Below are 15609 nucleotides of genomic sequence, written 5' to 3'. Positions count from 1 at the left end.
CCAGCACCTCCACCACAAAGATGTTGCGTAAAACGACACGAGGCGGCACTATTTACAGTCTTTACACTACACAGACACAGTAGCCAAGATGGTGGACAGCCACCAGCACCAGACAGAACCGTCTTCTTTGTCGTCTGCCCTTGGCAGAATGTGTCTCTCGTAGCATTATCTAGGCATCGTTTTGTGTCAGATCTTTGTCTTGGACCTTTTCTTTTTATACGTACCACGCGTGTGCTGCCACTTTTTCTTCTTCTTCTTTTTCTCTCTCTTTCTTTAATGAATTGTACAGAATTGATTAAAAATGCCTCTGGCTGGCAGATAATAAAATTCCAGTCCTTGAAATGGATTGCTCGAAAAGGTGGACATTATTTGAACAATAGATAAAAATACATTAGTAATGCAATATAGTCAAATCTGCATACAGTCAACAACCAATAATTTGAACACCAGTAATTCAGACATGCTTGATTATTCGGAGAGCCTCGCAGCATTGCCACTAGCCCCATAGACTTGATGCATAAGGATGATCGAAATTTCACACACCTTACGGCACGGCGTGCGGTAATTCGGACTCCAAATCCAAGACCATGTACAATATGGCCACCGAGTCCAGCAGAAATAGCGATACAGTGCAACCTCGTTAATTCGGATTTCACGGGATCTAAAAAAAATGTCAATTAACGGAGTGTCGAATTATCAAGGGTATCCAGAAAACAATAAGGCAATGCTTACTGCGTCAACACGCTTTTATTTAGTGAATGAATGAGCAAATCCTGTTGCTATATTGCATAAAAGCAGAGTGGAAGCTGCAATTCGCGTCATCTCGTGACTCATTGGCTCTCGCAGCGGCGATCGAGGCCTTGCGACTTCCTTTGCAGCACTTTTGCGACACTTCATCTGTGAAACGCTTCGCAGAACTGCGGGCACATCCTGATTATTTTTTCACCAATGAGCTGAATGCTAACAGATCGTCCGTCCATCACGATGTCGCCGGTGCTCTTCACCCTCGACAGCTTTGCACCGACTCAAAACGAAACTGTTTGCTGCAACTGCTGTGTAGGAGAAACTGCAGCCGCCATCGACGCGATTATGAACGGCGACATTGCAGTGCTAAAGGCACGCAGCTGACACACGCACCGAGTCAAAATGAAACTACAGTTTGCCGCAACCACTGAGAAAGAAACCACGGCCACTATCGACGTGATTATAAGCGGCGAATTCGCGGTGCTGAACTCTTTCCCTACTGCGCCTATTGGGCGTCATTAGCTCGCTATCGATCGTTTGAAACGCTGCTTTTGAGACCTTCCGCGCCACTCACAGACACACTGCACTGTCAGACATGAAGGAGGTGAACTATATTATTGTTTTCTAAGCAGTTCGCTTTTATTTGCCCACGAGGCAGTGATTTTCGAACACACTCCGAAGTTTTGCGATCTTCAAAGCAGAAAGCAAAAATGGCTGCCTCCAAGAGTGGCGTGCGTGCTTTGAAAAATCATAGATCTTGTGATTCTGCTGTTTCTGTGGCTCATTTTATCACTGGATTGAGCAGCAGCGAGTCTCAGGATGCTGGCTTTTCGTCGGACTTTGACTCGGAGAGCGACGACTCAAACCTGCATAGAACATTGGCGGCCACAGCCCGGCACGCCCAGCTGAGTGCTCGCAGTAAAATTTTAGGAGTGGATGCCTGTTCAATGTAAAGTTGTGATGTTTTCAGAGATAAAACCTATTACATGGAAATATATTTTATATATTTCATAATTCTTGTTACATTTCGTTCTTAGTAGATACAAGCGTGTCTTTACAAACTTTGTTAAACAATTTTATCCCACAATCTTGATTCTGGCAATTTATATTTTTTATGACATACATCTTAGTAATAAAACTTTTATGCATGCCAAGTGCATTCATTCTGCTTTTTGTTTATGTATTACATATAATAATGAGTGCAGTAGTTCTTTCAGGAAAACAAATCTGGCGCAACCTACAAAAAACACCTATTTTCCTCATGATAGGGAAAGAGTTAAGGCCACGCGTTCGACGCACGCACCAAGCCAGAACGGAACTGCCGTTCGCTGCAACAACCGTGATCGCTATCGATGTGATCATGCATGGCGACTACACAGTTTTTTAGGTACGGGGCCGACGCGTGTACCAAGTCGGAACGAGAGTACTGTTTTCCGCAACCTCTGCGCAAGAAACTGCAGCCGCTATCGACGCAATCATGGATGGCGACTACGCAGTTATGAAAGCCCGCGGCCATTGTGGTGTTATGCGTGGCGCCAAATTCAAGAATAAAGGCTTTAAAGGCACAAATAGGCACGAAGCGTTCCGGCATTGTTGTCATCATTCCAAACGATTTCCGCTAATGACTATGGCGATGCGGACTCCGACGCTTCATTTTGTGTGGATGCTAGCACCGTTTTTGCTCTTTTGTGTCACACATTTGCGGCGCTGCTCACTCGCCGTGCGAGCAGCACCGCAAATTTATAACAAGAATTTTTACAACACATTGGGACTGTGTCGACGGTCCCAATGTGCTGTCGTTTGCTGATTTGATTTGATATTCGATTCAAAATTTACTCTTCAGTATTCACACTCCCCTAGTTAGAAGCTTATCTGCATGTTGACAGTGACTAATATTTGAATTTCTTTCTCGTGTCTATAACAGGTGGAGCGGAGGGAAGGCAACACGTTTATCACTTATCCTGACTCAGGTGAGTAATCTTCTGTGAGAACCTGAGGGTGAAAATACTGCGGGGGGGAAAAAAAAAGAAGACTATGATGTCTCCTGTGCGTCTTCTTGCATTGCATTCCTAGTGGTTCAGTTACTGCACTTCTTGCTGTTTTTACCCATCAAACAAATTCGCACTGCACCATAAAACTCTTGCAAACACTCTAATATCAAAATACCTTTTTGAAGGCCTTGAAGGCCTCTTACATTTTGCCAAGTGCTTAAAAATTATTGAATTTTGTTTTCTGCCAATTTCAGTGAAATATTTTGGACATCCTACCACGAAATTTTCGCGAGTCAATCCAGTTGGTCATTGAAAATTATTGAATAATAAATTGAAGGGGGGAGCCAATTTTCAAGGCCTTGAAGGTGTCTTAATTTTGCCAAGTGCATGAAAGTCCTCGAACTTGTTTTTAGGTAAGCCTGGTAGATTTGTTTGGATAAATGGCCACAAGGCCACAAACAGCTCAAGCCAATCCAACCCTACATGAAAACTTTGAATTTTGAAGTACCATGTTGACAGCCAACCAAGTTTAACTCCAGCTACTGAATGAGAACAAGAAGTGGTATCACAGTGGGTCCCAGCACATGCCGCATAGCAGGCCCAGAACGGTCAGAACAAGATTCAGTCAAAATAATGATCTATGCATGAATTATCAGTAACCCATTCTGGCGTGTACTAACTTCACAGTGTATCACTTCGGGGACATTGGATTGATTTTGGTCACCTGGGGTTGTTCTTTAAGGGGACCCCGAAGAGAAAAATGATTTCGCCAGTTTCAGTAAATTACCCTTCTACTATGCCGAAAGCACCACTCTTGACACGAGAAAGGCTCGGTAAGCCAGAGAACATGCAAAAACACTGCCTCGAAGTTTCTACACCACTCCGCCATGACCTCATGGATTTCAATGCCCTCTGCTGGGGCCTAGTTAATTGCTTACTGGTCTGTGTGTCTAAAGAAGCCGAAGATTGAGCATGGAAGGCTTCGGGAGCTTTTACTGAGTCAACATAAAAATAATACTTCGAAATGCGCGACATCGCGCTGACATACTGGCATGGGGTTTTGGTGCAAAATTAAAGAAATGAAACTTTGAGCTTCATTTTCTCTTCTAATAATCAACTTATTGTCCCAAAACTGACGAACATATAGATTTTAAAAAATTGGGGGGGACACTTAAGCTTCGTCTTTAAGAGTGGAACGCGATAGCATTCAAAGATCTATGAATGCTTGTCAGACTTCCCGGCAAATGCAGCTTTCTTTTTTTTCTCCACCTTCGCCTCTGCACGCCACTACCGCTTTACGAGGCGAAGCGCCATCTGCATGGGGCTTTCGCAAGTAACCTACCCGAGTGTGCCGCTGTTGTTATGGTAGAAATGCTTGAAAAGTAACAGAATTATGTTTTTGCGTACATTCAAATTACAATCCGACGCTATCCTGTCTGTAGGCTGTAGTTAACTCGTACTTCACAATTTTTCTGATGGATTCTACTTTGAGAAATTCAATTTTTGTTCACTAACACTTTGTGCCACGCGGAGGGCCGGTGTGGTCGGGGTGGTTCGGGATGAATTTCTCCACCACGGATGCCGACGCTGGATTTTCTGCGACACGGGGCTCTGAATGCTCTCGCGTTAATACTTAGCGAACTTAAACTGGTTTAGTTTTTGTTTGAATTTTTTGTTTGTTTGTTTTTGTTTGTTTGAAACTGTTTGAATGTGTGGTGCAGTCGGCTCTCGTTAATTCAACCCTTGCGGAACCTCAAGATTTGCTCTAACTATCTGAAAGGTCGAATTAACAAACGGCAGGAAAAATTTACGAATTCATGTATTTTTTTTATTGCTCGAAGTGGTCTGTAATGTGTTCCTGCTTCTTGTTCTTGAAGCGCAACTCAACCTTCATGTGGCAACGAGTTTTGACATGTTTAAACGCTGCCTCACCGTTGGACAGAAAGGAAAAGTAGGTTTCCTAAAAGTAAAGTTAAAGTAGAAAAGAGCAGCTTCGCATCTTAAGAAGTACCCGCAGTGTCTACTGAATCACTTGTGTTTTCAAGCCTTAGTAACCCCTTTCGCATTCAAACTAAACAAATCTTTCTTCCATGGTTTTTTGCCAGGACTTTCCAGTGCCTTATATTTAACTGACAAGTCAAATTCTGCAGAATCGAATTAATGAGAGTTGACTGCATAATTATTCTTGGTTTATTGTGCCATCCCTGTGTAAGTCATGTGTGGACCTTTAGGGTATTTGAATTTTAGAAAATGGCCTGTTGCTTTATAGTGTCGTCGGATCCGACGATGGAGCAAGCGGAGCGCCTGCGCCAGTTTGCCAAGGAACTGGTCTGTCTGCTCCGTCCGACCGGCGACAGAGGCATTCCGTTGTCCGAGCTGAGCTCCACCTACCAGCAGATGTTCGGCCGGCCTCTTCGCATGGCAAACTACAGGCCGTTTGGCAAGGTGGCGCATCTCATACAGGCCATTTCCGATGTTGCTGAGGTAGGTGGAACACCTTGACGGTGCAGTTCACATTATCGAGTGTCGCCTGCGGTTAACCCTGCGACGCCAGAACGCAGTTCCACATCTGTGACAATTAGAACAATTTTTTCACCTTCATTTCTGGCCATGGGAAGTACGTTTGCATAAAAAACAATTAAAAGATTACTTTTTGTTGTAACCTAATGAGTATGGTAGTTAAATAATTGGTTTGCTGAACTATCCACAACTGGGAAAACTCACTCCAGTATGTCTAACCTATACGTGAAGTTTCCCATGCTTGTTAAACCTGAATTTCGTGGTTTCAAAACTCAGTTGTACATAAATGATACGTTGAGCGTTGCAGGGTAATCCGCTGCCATGGCCTTGACTGACGCTAACTCCCACGGCTAGATCTAGTACACGTATGTAGCTACTCAAAGAAGATGGATGGAAAAACAGCACCACAATTACTGACTTGGTAGAGCATCGCACGCATAATGCGTAAGATATTGGTTTGGGCCCCGCACCAGCGGCAAGTTGCTTTATCATTCACTTTCTTTACCATTTAATTTATCATTTCTACATTTCATATAGAACAAGTAATTTCCCTTATGCTTTCCCTCATTTCATTCTTTGTTGACTTCATATCATTGTCACTGACATACCATATTTATTCGAATACAAGGCGAGGTTTCTTTCCCCGAATCCTTAGCCTTGAAGTCGGGGAGCCACCCCCCCCCCCCCCCCCCCCCCTTTATAAGCAAATTTTGCAATTAGGTGTGGCTTCACAGCAGCGCAAGTTTCACCTTGTTAGTGTAGCTTCACGGGATTTCGAATTTCGCGCTATAGTGTAGCTTTACAGCAGCGCGCTCTGCCGTGCCTTGAAGCCACATTATAAGGTGAAACTCGCGCTGCTGTGGAGCCCTGCCTATAGGCTAAATTCACGTGTAGCCTTCACTCACCAAGTGAAAGCTCCCTTGGATGTGTTACTAATTCAATATTTCGAGCAATCCCTGCCGAGTGTGAATAATCTGTCGGCTACTCTATTGACCCTTTTCGCGGAGCAGTTTGTTCTAGAGAAACGAGATGACACTTTCGGTCCCAGACCACACATTGCCTCAGCGAAAGCGCACGAATATGAAAGTATTACCACTTCTGCTCTATTTATGTGCAATCAGCTGTCGGAAATGCAACTGGGTTTTCGATGACGCACTGTGCTCCATTCATGCTGCAAAAATAGTGACTGTCATATTAAGGAATGGAATGAATATGTCTGACCAAATACACGGCCCGTAGCTACATACGGACAGCCTGTGTTTCCGGCCTTTCTCGATGCACGACTTTCCTTGCGGATAAAAAAATATTCACTCATCCACCAGCGTTGTGCCGCTAAACCGCAAAAAAGGACGTCAACCCTGAACGTCGGCAACAGTGAGTACCGTTCTTAAACAATGACAGTGAAAATAATGCCACTTCCCAGCACAGTAAGTTTCGTGCACGTTATCCACACGCATCTACCACAACTTGCATGCGAACTTACGCACACTCTGTCATCATCAGCATATTAAGAATATGTGAATGGGTGCACACTCGAATCAATGCGCCGAAACATGGGTGACAGCGACTACACCGACAGCACACGAATGGCCGAAGCTGAATGTTTCGTTACGGTCCACAGGAGTTACTATTGATAGTACATATTTGCTACGAGCTATTGCAAAATACTAAACAGCTATGTTCCAAGCCTTGTGCGCAGCAAGAACAAATCCTATTGCAACTGAGCACACCCGCAAGCGATTAGACAGAAAATAATCAGACAGTGACCGCACCGAGGAACTTCACTGAGTCAGAAACGTGAAATGCCGCTGCTTCAAACTATTTGCCACATAAAGAACGAAGAGCAAAACACACTGATCCTGTTTCAATTCATAAGCGGAAAGTTTGGATAGCTTGGAATACATTTTTAGCCTCGCTTTTGGAACAAGCGTGATATACGCTGTTCGCGCCGTTTGTAGCAAGCTTAATGAGCTCTGAAAGCACTTTTACATTTCCTCGGAAGCTGTGGCCAAAGCCTCGTGTCGTCCACCCAGCCAGGGTCTACGATATCTCCCGAAACAGAGGTTTGCCAAGCCGCACCGGCGTCATACACGTCCATTGTAAACACTGAGGCAACATAGGCAGCTGAGGCAAACAATGGATGCGTCGTACCACGTGATCAAACATGGCAGCGCCCATGGGATCGCCGCAAAAAGGGTCAATATCATCTTATATTAGTGTGCATACCTAAGGTTGTTTTTGTTGTTTTTGTTGTTTTTGTTGTTGTTGTTGTTGTTGTTGTTGTTGTTGTTGTTATTATTGTTGTTTTTCTTAGGTCCCCCAAATGCACCCGTGCCTTATAACCGTGACGGCCTTATAATCGAATAAATATGGTAAATTGGGCCTCTCGGTTCCCCTTTTCATTAATTTCATGGCAAGGACCTCGACTTGGGCAGCTTTGATGCCTTCAGCTAGCATGTGAGGGTCTAGTGCCTGCTCCTAAGTTCACGTACTATGTGATGCCTGCTTTCCTTGGCCTGCTGCCTGCTCCTAAGTTCACATACATGTGTGATGCCTGCTTTCAAAGGCCCTAGCGCCATAATTGGAGTAGAGACAAAAGTGTGAGGCTGCGTTGATCCATAATTGGAGTAGAGACAAAAGTGTGAGGCTGCGTTGATGCGAGTGCTGGCTTGACACGATCGGGAAGGTAAGCAGAGCACGGTGTCCTTGAAAGGGCAAGCATGAGGTAATGTCCACGAGGCGACACAAGTGTAAGTTGAAGCTGAGAGTGGAGATGCTGAGGAAGCCAGTCACCAAAATGGCCAAAGCCACGTTGGCAACAATAAATATGTACCCACGGAAAGGTGTGCCACTGTCCGAGGTTGAGATTAAGAGTACATATCAAGTTTGGAGTTTGTTGAGGTTGTGATTGGCTTAGACGTTGATGATGCCACTTTCATGAAATTCCATTGAACAGTGACACAGTAGACGGTAGAATCACCACGGGCATAGGTGTCGTGCGTCCGCCAATAGTCGAATAGACAGCAGCTGCAACGTTCGGTAGTGTGTCCAGGTACAGCTACCACAGTTCTGGTCGTGGGATCCTGCCACGTGGTTTGCCCGGGTTGAAGTTGCCTTTAACCTGTGACACATCACTGCCCAACACACTAAGTACCTGCAAGCTCTGTCGACCCTTTCTCTCAAAGTTGCGAGTGAGTTCACTGGCATTCGTCACCGTGCCCCATCCAGTCACATGGTGCAACGATTTCATGGTGGTTGTTCTCGCACGCCAGACTCCTTCAGTCGCTTTAGTGCTACCATAGTGTTACAGAGCAGTGGCGCCTGGTGTCTATATGAACAAAGAAGACGATTTGGCAAGAAGAGTGCACGGCTGGTTCAGGCAGCCATCTTGTGAATACACCTACGCTTCACTAATTCTGCCTAGCGGCATTTTGGTGGAAGTGCTGGGTAGTCCCAGGAGATCACGGAGCTTCGCAGCGGTCGTCGCCTCGGTATTAACATCATGACGGAGGAGGCGGAGCCTGCGCCAAAGGCGGCAACCCCCACCGTTGTCCTGGCATATCCCAAAGATCCAGGAATGCTCTGTGGCACCGATAACGTCGACGTGGAAGATTGGATTGCCATGTATGAGGGTGTGAGCATCCACAACAGATATGATGCAACCGTAATGTTGGTCAACCTGATGTTCTACTTGCAAGGCATGGCAAGGCTGTGGTTTGACAACTACGAACTTACAGACTGGGAAACATGTAAACAGAAGCTAAAGACTTGTCTGGCCAACCATTAGGGCGAAAGAATGCCGCTAAGAAAGACCTAGCAACTCGTGCGAAAACGTCCATGAATCGTACGTCGCTTACATCCAGGACGTACTTGGTCTGTGTCGCAAGGCTGACAGCGACATGTGCGAGTCGGACAAGATCGGGCATGTTTTGAAGGGCCTCACTGACGACGCTTTCAACTTACTAATGTGTAAGAATTATCAAGGAGTGCCAACGTCTTGACCAGGCAAAGAGCCGCTGTATTGCAACGTCGTTTGTCCGCTTGCCGAACACAGCTGCGACTTCCTCATGCGAGAACAGCAGAATGCAGCGACCATCGACTTCAGAAGACGTGACACAAATTGTTCGGCGCGGAATTGAAGCAATGTCAATGCCACCCTTTTTCCATGCATTAGTGATCCCAACAGCTTGCCCGTGATAGTACTTGTCCAAGCAATAGTTCGCAAAGAACTCCAATATCTCGGCGTATTCTGTCTGTTCTATTGCACCCTCAGAACTCCGGTGTAATTCAGCTTCAACTGCTCCAGAGCTGCGAGATCCCACAAGAGACCCAACCGCGCTTATGTTCCCACGAGGACATCCGCCTGCCACCGAAAGCCACCATGCACATTAGTGTGACCTCATTTCCGCCTGTTCCTGACGGCGTCTATGTGGTGAGTCCACATGCTCTCGTAATGCTTGAAAGGAATGTCGCCGTTCCGCACACCCTACTCACTGTTGCAGACAACCGGACCGCACTTCATCTCCTAAACTTTCACTACTTCGCACAGGTTATCCCGAGAGGCATGTTGCTGGCTGATGTCTTGCCTATCGATGATTTTGAGATCTCCGTATTGGACGCAAAGGTCCACCATCATCCGCAGGCAAGTTCAATCTGTCCAACCCTGCTACAGACGACCTAAGCAAGATGATCGTAACTGACCTTCCACCTACGCAGGCTGCTGACTTATGCCGCGTCTTGACGACATCTTTGATTTTGATGGTCATCCCTTAGGCCAGACGTCAGTGGTAACTCACTGTATATATACCGGAGACACCAATCCCTTACGTCGAAGTCCGTACAGCGTTTCATATGCCGAACATCAAGTTACACAACATAAGGTGGAAAACATGCTGACTAAAGGTGTCATCAAACGTTCGTCTAGTCCGTGGGCTTCTCCAGTTGTCCTTGTTAAGAAGAAGGATGGCAGCTGGCACTTTTGCGTCGATTACCGACATCTGAATAAGATCACGTGTAAAGACGTCTACCCGCTGCCACGCATTGATGATGCCTTGGACTGCCTGCATGGAGCTAAGTATACATACACCTTCACTCTGGGTATTGGCCGATCTCTGTAGATGACATGGACCGCGAAAATACCACTTTCATAACACCGGACGGGTTTTATCAATTCAAGGTTATGCCATTCGGCCTTTCTAATGCCCCGGTACCTTTGAGCGAATGATGGAATCTCTACTTCGTGGCTATAAATGGTCCACTTGTCTATGTTATTTAGACGATGTGATAGTTTTTTTGCCCACATTTGCGAGTCACCTTATGCGTTTGTCGGCCATTCTTGCTGTGTAGTCTAATATATAGTACGCGGGAGTGAAAAACAAAGACAAATGAAGACAGTGCGCCCTGCGGTGGCGAAGAAAACACCGAATTGTGAGTGGTGGCAATGGCAGCTCATGAAGCATGGCTCGCAAGAGAGTGGCTCGTGGCGTGTGCAGTGGGCGAGGTTCGGCGTTCGAAGTCTGAGCTTCCTCACTGGGCATCCGGCCCATAGGAGCAGTCGCCGCCCACATCACTACGCCTGCACCTGAACCAATGCTCTCACCAGCTGAGAGACCACCTCGTCCGGTTCTCCCGCTGGACAACTGGTCCAGGAGAGCCAGACCACACTGAATGGCATGGCACATTACCCTACATAACCTTTGCACATAATTCGTCCCGTCACGGGACTGCTGGCTTTTCTCCATCTGGTGTTCAGCCACCTCCCAGCTTTGCCCTTTGACACACTCCTTTCAACCGCAGCCAACATTCCAACTGAGTATGCCTGCGACATCTTCGCCCAGGCTGGCATAGCTCACCAGGTTGCCTGCTCCAAGCTCACTGCCTCACAGATTGCACAGAAGACGAGGCAGGACAGCCGCCACCGGAACATTTGTGTATGCAGCGATGCTGCCATTGTAAATACCCTGTGAGTACACCTACGCTTCACTAATTCTGCCTCATGGCAATATCTTTGACTAGCGGCCATCACAGCTCCCTCGTGACATGCAACAGCGTCTCGGCAGCTGCAAGCAGCACATGGACAGCTCAGTGCTTTACGAGGTTTTTCCGCAATGCCTCCTGCGGCATTTCATTGTATTATCCACAGCGCATGATCTGCCACTAGAGAGTCTCACCTGTAGACACTAGCGGAGTAAAAACTCGGTTCTACCGCCTGGGACACCGGAAGGGCGCCCAGGTGATGCATTTTCTAACAGATGGCCGTAGCAGTGCAGTTGGAGTAAAGGCAGAAGTGTAAGGTAGCATTGATGAAATTAGTGTTCAGTGTGAATGCAGGCTTGACGCAATAGGGTGCAACGACTCGCATCACATCTGTTTTGCCACATTATAGTGACTGAAGCGAGGTTGTAGGGCTTGCCGCAGGCTAAACAGATAAGTAGGCGACAAGTCAGGCCAGACCAGTGACAGAAAGCCAGTGGTTTATTCATGAGAGCTCGCAGCTCGAGGAGCCCGAGCATAGAGCATACTGAAGCGTCACACGAGTGATGATGAATGACAAGGAAGACGAGAGCATCACTAGATTTTTAATACAACTGAATGTGGCCTATCCCTCACCAGGAATTATTAGAGGAATTATTATCATCAATCATCACCACCATCATCATCATCTTATTCTCTTTAAGGGGTGTTCACACGGGGGACTTCCCCCCGGGGATCAGGGGAAGGGGCACCCATGACGACATTCCCCACGGACCACCTCTCCCTCCTCAGTGAGGTGCAAGGCCACCTGCCACCGCCAAGCAGATGCACATGTGACGGCTGGGCGCTTCTTCCTCCCCGGCTGTCGGGGAGTGTTTGTAGCTTGGGAAGAATTGTTCCCCTGTCCCTGCGGGTAGATCCCCGTGACCGCACCACCTGACGAAGGTGTGATGTCGTCGTCATGTGGTGCGCTACCCTTGCAGCGAGGGAGGTGGTTTTCTTCCCTGTGCGAATTCCCCCTTTAATGCCCCTTTTATCGGTACTTTGTGTTTGACCCAGGTGCGCAGCAGTGGCAGCCGGAAAATGGTGCGGCTAGCACCCAGCTACCGGCGTCCGACGTCACAGCCGCCGCCCGTTGCTAAAGAGGTGTGTTTTGTTTACACGGCATCGACTCTCCGGTCTCACGTGAGCAACTTGTTGGTGTATGCCAACAGGGATGCCCAAACTTCACATTTGTGAAACAGCACCAGTCTTCGTAGTGTGCTGGAAAAGCACGTGCACTGCGATATAAGCGAACTGTTCACTATTCATAGAAATGGAAGACATGGCAAAGAAAGGTAGATTTTAAAGAAATAGCTAGAGCGTCGATTAATAAGTTCATTTTCTTGTGCTCTGTTCTGTTACACATGAGTTGCTGTAGATAGAGTGCGGTAAAAAAGTACCTTAGGTGCTCTATTTCTCTGTTAAGCAGAAAAAATAAAGGAAAACATGGTAACGCTAGAAGAAATAAACGAATAGAAAACAAAATTAAACAGAGAAAGATAACAGCATCGTAACGCAGATATCTCCGGCGTGTGTACATGTCGCTACCTGAATAATATATGCACTTGACGTCGGAAGAAACCAAGCCGAAGAATAATGTAGCTCCTTGTTTCAATGAGGAAACGGCAGAGCCTGCCAGCAGTCAATTTTCAGGGGTTCTCGGGAATGTGAAAACGTTACCTCCTGTGGGATTGTGCTTACCTATACTTTTTTTTTTTTTTTTTCAAGAGTAGACTAGTCTTTTTTAGACAAGGTAAAGAGCACTGAAGGCATGGATATAGTTGTGAATGTCATGAAAGGAATAGAGCACGGATTCTCAAAATGGATTCCGCGGAACCCAGGGGCTCCGCAGGCCCCTGCTTGGGGTTCCACGAGCCACTGATAAATTTTCCCTGATCCCGCGCTCGCCAAGTGGATAAAACGGCAAACACGAGGTGTGCTCGATCCTGAGAACCTCCATTACCCATGACCGAGTGTCTAAAAGCACAACACAGTGTGTAACGGCAATCAGTGAATTGCACAATAAATCCGCAAGCAGCTTGTAGCCACCCAACTTCCGAAAACGAGCAGCGCGCCTAAGCTTTCGCACTTGAATCTCGAAGACCGTAGCTTATCACTATGCGCATTTCTCCCGTTTGTAGGTAAGGTAAGAGCGCTGACTGACAACTGAATTATTATTTTCGAACAACTGAATATATATATATATACACAAAATGTGATCATGTGACATGTACAAGTGGTGAAAGGTTCTCAGCCTATCTTGCCATTCAAAAACTTATTTTCTTTATCATGCAGAGAGATAGAGGTCTGGCTGACACTTGCGCCTGAGTTAACATGCATGTAGTAGGCTTATACAATCTCGCGGTTGATTTGGTTTCTGTTTTTATACAGTATTTCAGCTTTTTCAAACACGGGTTTGCATGGGCAATTTCTACAATGTGCAGCCAGATTTGAATTAATTGAATTTCTGATAGTGGCTTGGTGCTCCCCGAGGCGAATGTTGATGCAACGCCCCCGTCTGCCCATAATATTTTTTGCCGCATGAAAGTGGAGTGACGTATACAACTCCCACTGCGCATGCCATGGGCTGTTCTGTGTGCTTGATATGGCAAATGGCCTTGGACACCTGTTTACACGAGGGAAAATCTTGTTTAACGAGTTCTTAGCAGAAAAAACAACTTGAACACCACATTTCATGGCTGCTTTTTTTACCCCATGCCCCACCTGATGTACATAAGGAATGACTGCAAACTTTCTTCCCGTTTCGATCAGCTGCTGGGGTGGTTCCCCTTTTTTTATTTTCTCCACAAGCCCTTCACAGACTGATACAATAGATTTTGGAAAGCCGGCCTTCTCTAGACGATTTACCTGCTGCGAAAAGCTGGTATTAGCGAGGTGGTGGCAAGGCTTTCTAAGAGCGGATCCTAAACATGTAGCAATGCCTCTTTTCACTAGTTTGGAGTGTTCCGACACATAATTTAAAATTGATTTGGTTGTTCTGGGGTTATATTGCCAACAAATATGTTGTGCTTTAAATCTCAACAACAAGTCCAAAAATTTAATTTCATTATTCGCTGGCAGCTCATGAGTAAAGCCGAGACCCATTCCAGCTTTATCAGAGGCTGCGAGAATATCGTTAATGTCTTTGGAACTTGTTAGCGATCTGACAATTATTAGGTAGTCATCAACGAATCTAAAGCACTTGATCATTGTTCCCATCAAGACGTTCTCGAGCACCCGGTCAACACTGCCGAGAAAAATCGCGCTTACAATTGGTGCAACACGAGAGCCTATGCAAACCCCCTGCTTTTGCATCATAACAACACCATCCCAGATAATGAACGTCGATTTGAAATAAAAAACCAACAGCTCGATAAATGACTGAACAGGGACGCCACTCTCATTCCTAAACTTTATCTCATCATGATCCATAATGCAGTCTTTGATTGTCTTGATTAGCTGATTTTGGGGGAGGGAATAATATTAATCTGTGACGTCAACACAAGTCAATGCTGAAATCGTCTAGAATGCGTATCCAGAACGTTACTATGGGTTTTTAAGTTCCAAAAATCGGCATTTAGAGGTGTTAAACTTGGTGTACCAGAAATGATACGTTGGGCTTTTTGTTGTTGAACCCCACGAATCAATCAATTAATTAGTTATGATAATTGGTCCCACCGTGGTCAGGAAGCAAGGCAGTTTGAAGAGGACAGCTTGGAGAAAAGGCAGGAAGAGGAGTGCGTCCTGGACCTGCTGTCCGAACCCGACAGCAGTATGGACTTGGACCAGCTGTGGGTCGCATTCCACGAGCGCTGCGGTTCATACCCGAATCTCTCACTCCTGCGCCGCCTGGAGCACAATGACTGCATTGTTTTCTACCGGGACGCTGGCCGAGTGAAGCTGTCGCCTCGGTACCGGCTGGCCTGGCAGCTGCGTCGTCTGCTCTGGTCCCTCACAGAACCTGGCGAGGAACCGCGGCTGTCCTTGGCTCTGCTCGAAAACGCTTACCGTCGAAGGTGAGGAGGGCAGTGTGTGTAACATACCTCTGTGAATTGCTTTGTTCTTTAGTAGGGGTGCTCAAATAGCAAAGTTTTCTGGTCAAATCGAATGCGAAAATTTGAGAAAAACGATCTCTTAAGAGGAGAAGCTTTAGCTCGGGGGTACCTATCTAAATACGTGGGAAAGGAGAAATCGTTTTCTCTTTGGCAACCACTGCACCAAATTTGATGAGGTTTGTTGCATTTAAAAGAAAAAGGTAAAATCTGGTGACTGTTTGTAGTAAACTCTTAATTTAGGCTGTTAATGTTTTATAAAAAATTGTTGAAAATCGCAAATTTTC

The 15609-nt window shown here is 46.2% G+C and overlaps 1 protein-coding gene across 2 annotated transcripts in view; it reads left to right on the top strand.

Annotated features, from left to right (window-relative positions):
• Positions 1 to 15609, top strand: part of LOC119452829 (meiosis regulator and mRNA stability factor 1-like) — a 64826-nt gene that overhangs the window by 39107 nt on the left and 10110 nt on the right. Inside the window, exons 14-17 of one of the 2 annotated variants that reach the window (XM_037714783.2) lie at positions 2669 to 2714; positions 5005 to 5219; positions 12288 to 12374; positions 14958 to 15286. In XM_037714783.2, coding sequence (XP_037570711.1) covers positions 2669 to 2714; positions 5005 to 5219; positions 12288 to 12374; positions 14958 to 15286 — 677 coding nt within the window. The remainder of the gene's footprint in view (positions 1 to 2668; positions 2715 to 5004; positions 5220 to 12287; positions 12375 to 14957; positions 15287 to 15609) is intronic. The other variant, XM_049667300.1, reaches the window with a different exon arrangement.

This window comes from Dermacentor silvarum, chromosome 5, assembly GCF_013339745.2.
Source record: "Dermacentor silvarum isolate Dsil-2018 chromosome 5, BIME_Dsil_1.4, whole genome shotgun sequence".
NCBI lineage: Eukaryota > Metazoa > Arthropoda > Arachnida > Ixodida > Ixodidae > Dermacentor > Dermacentor silvarum.
The sequence above is the reverse complement of the archived record's forward strand: the minus strand, read 5'-3'. Positions and strand labels throughout refer to the sequence as shown.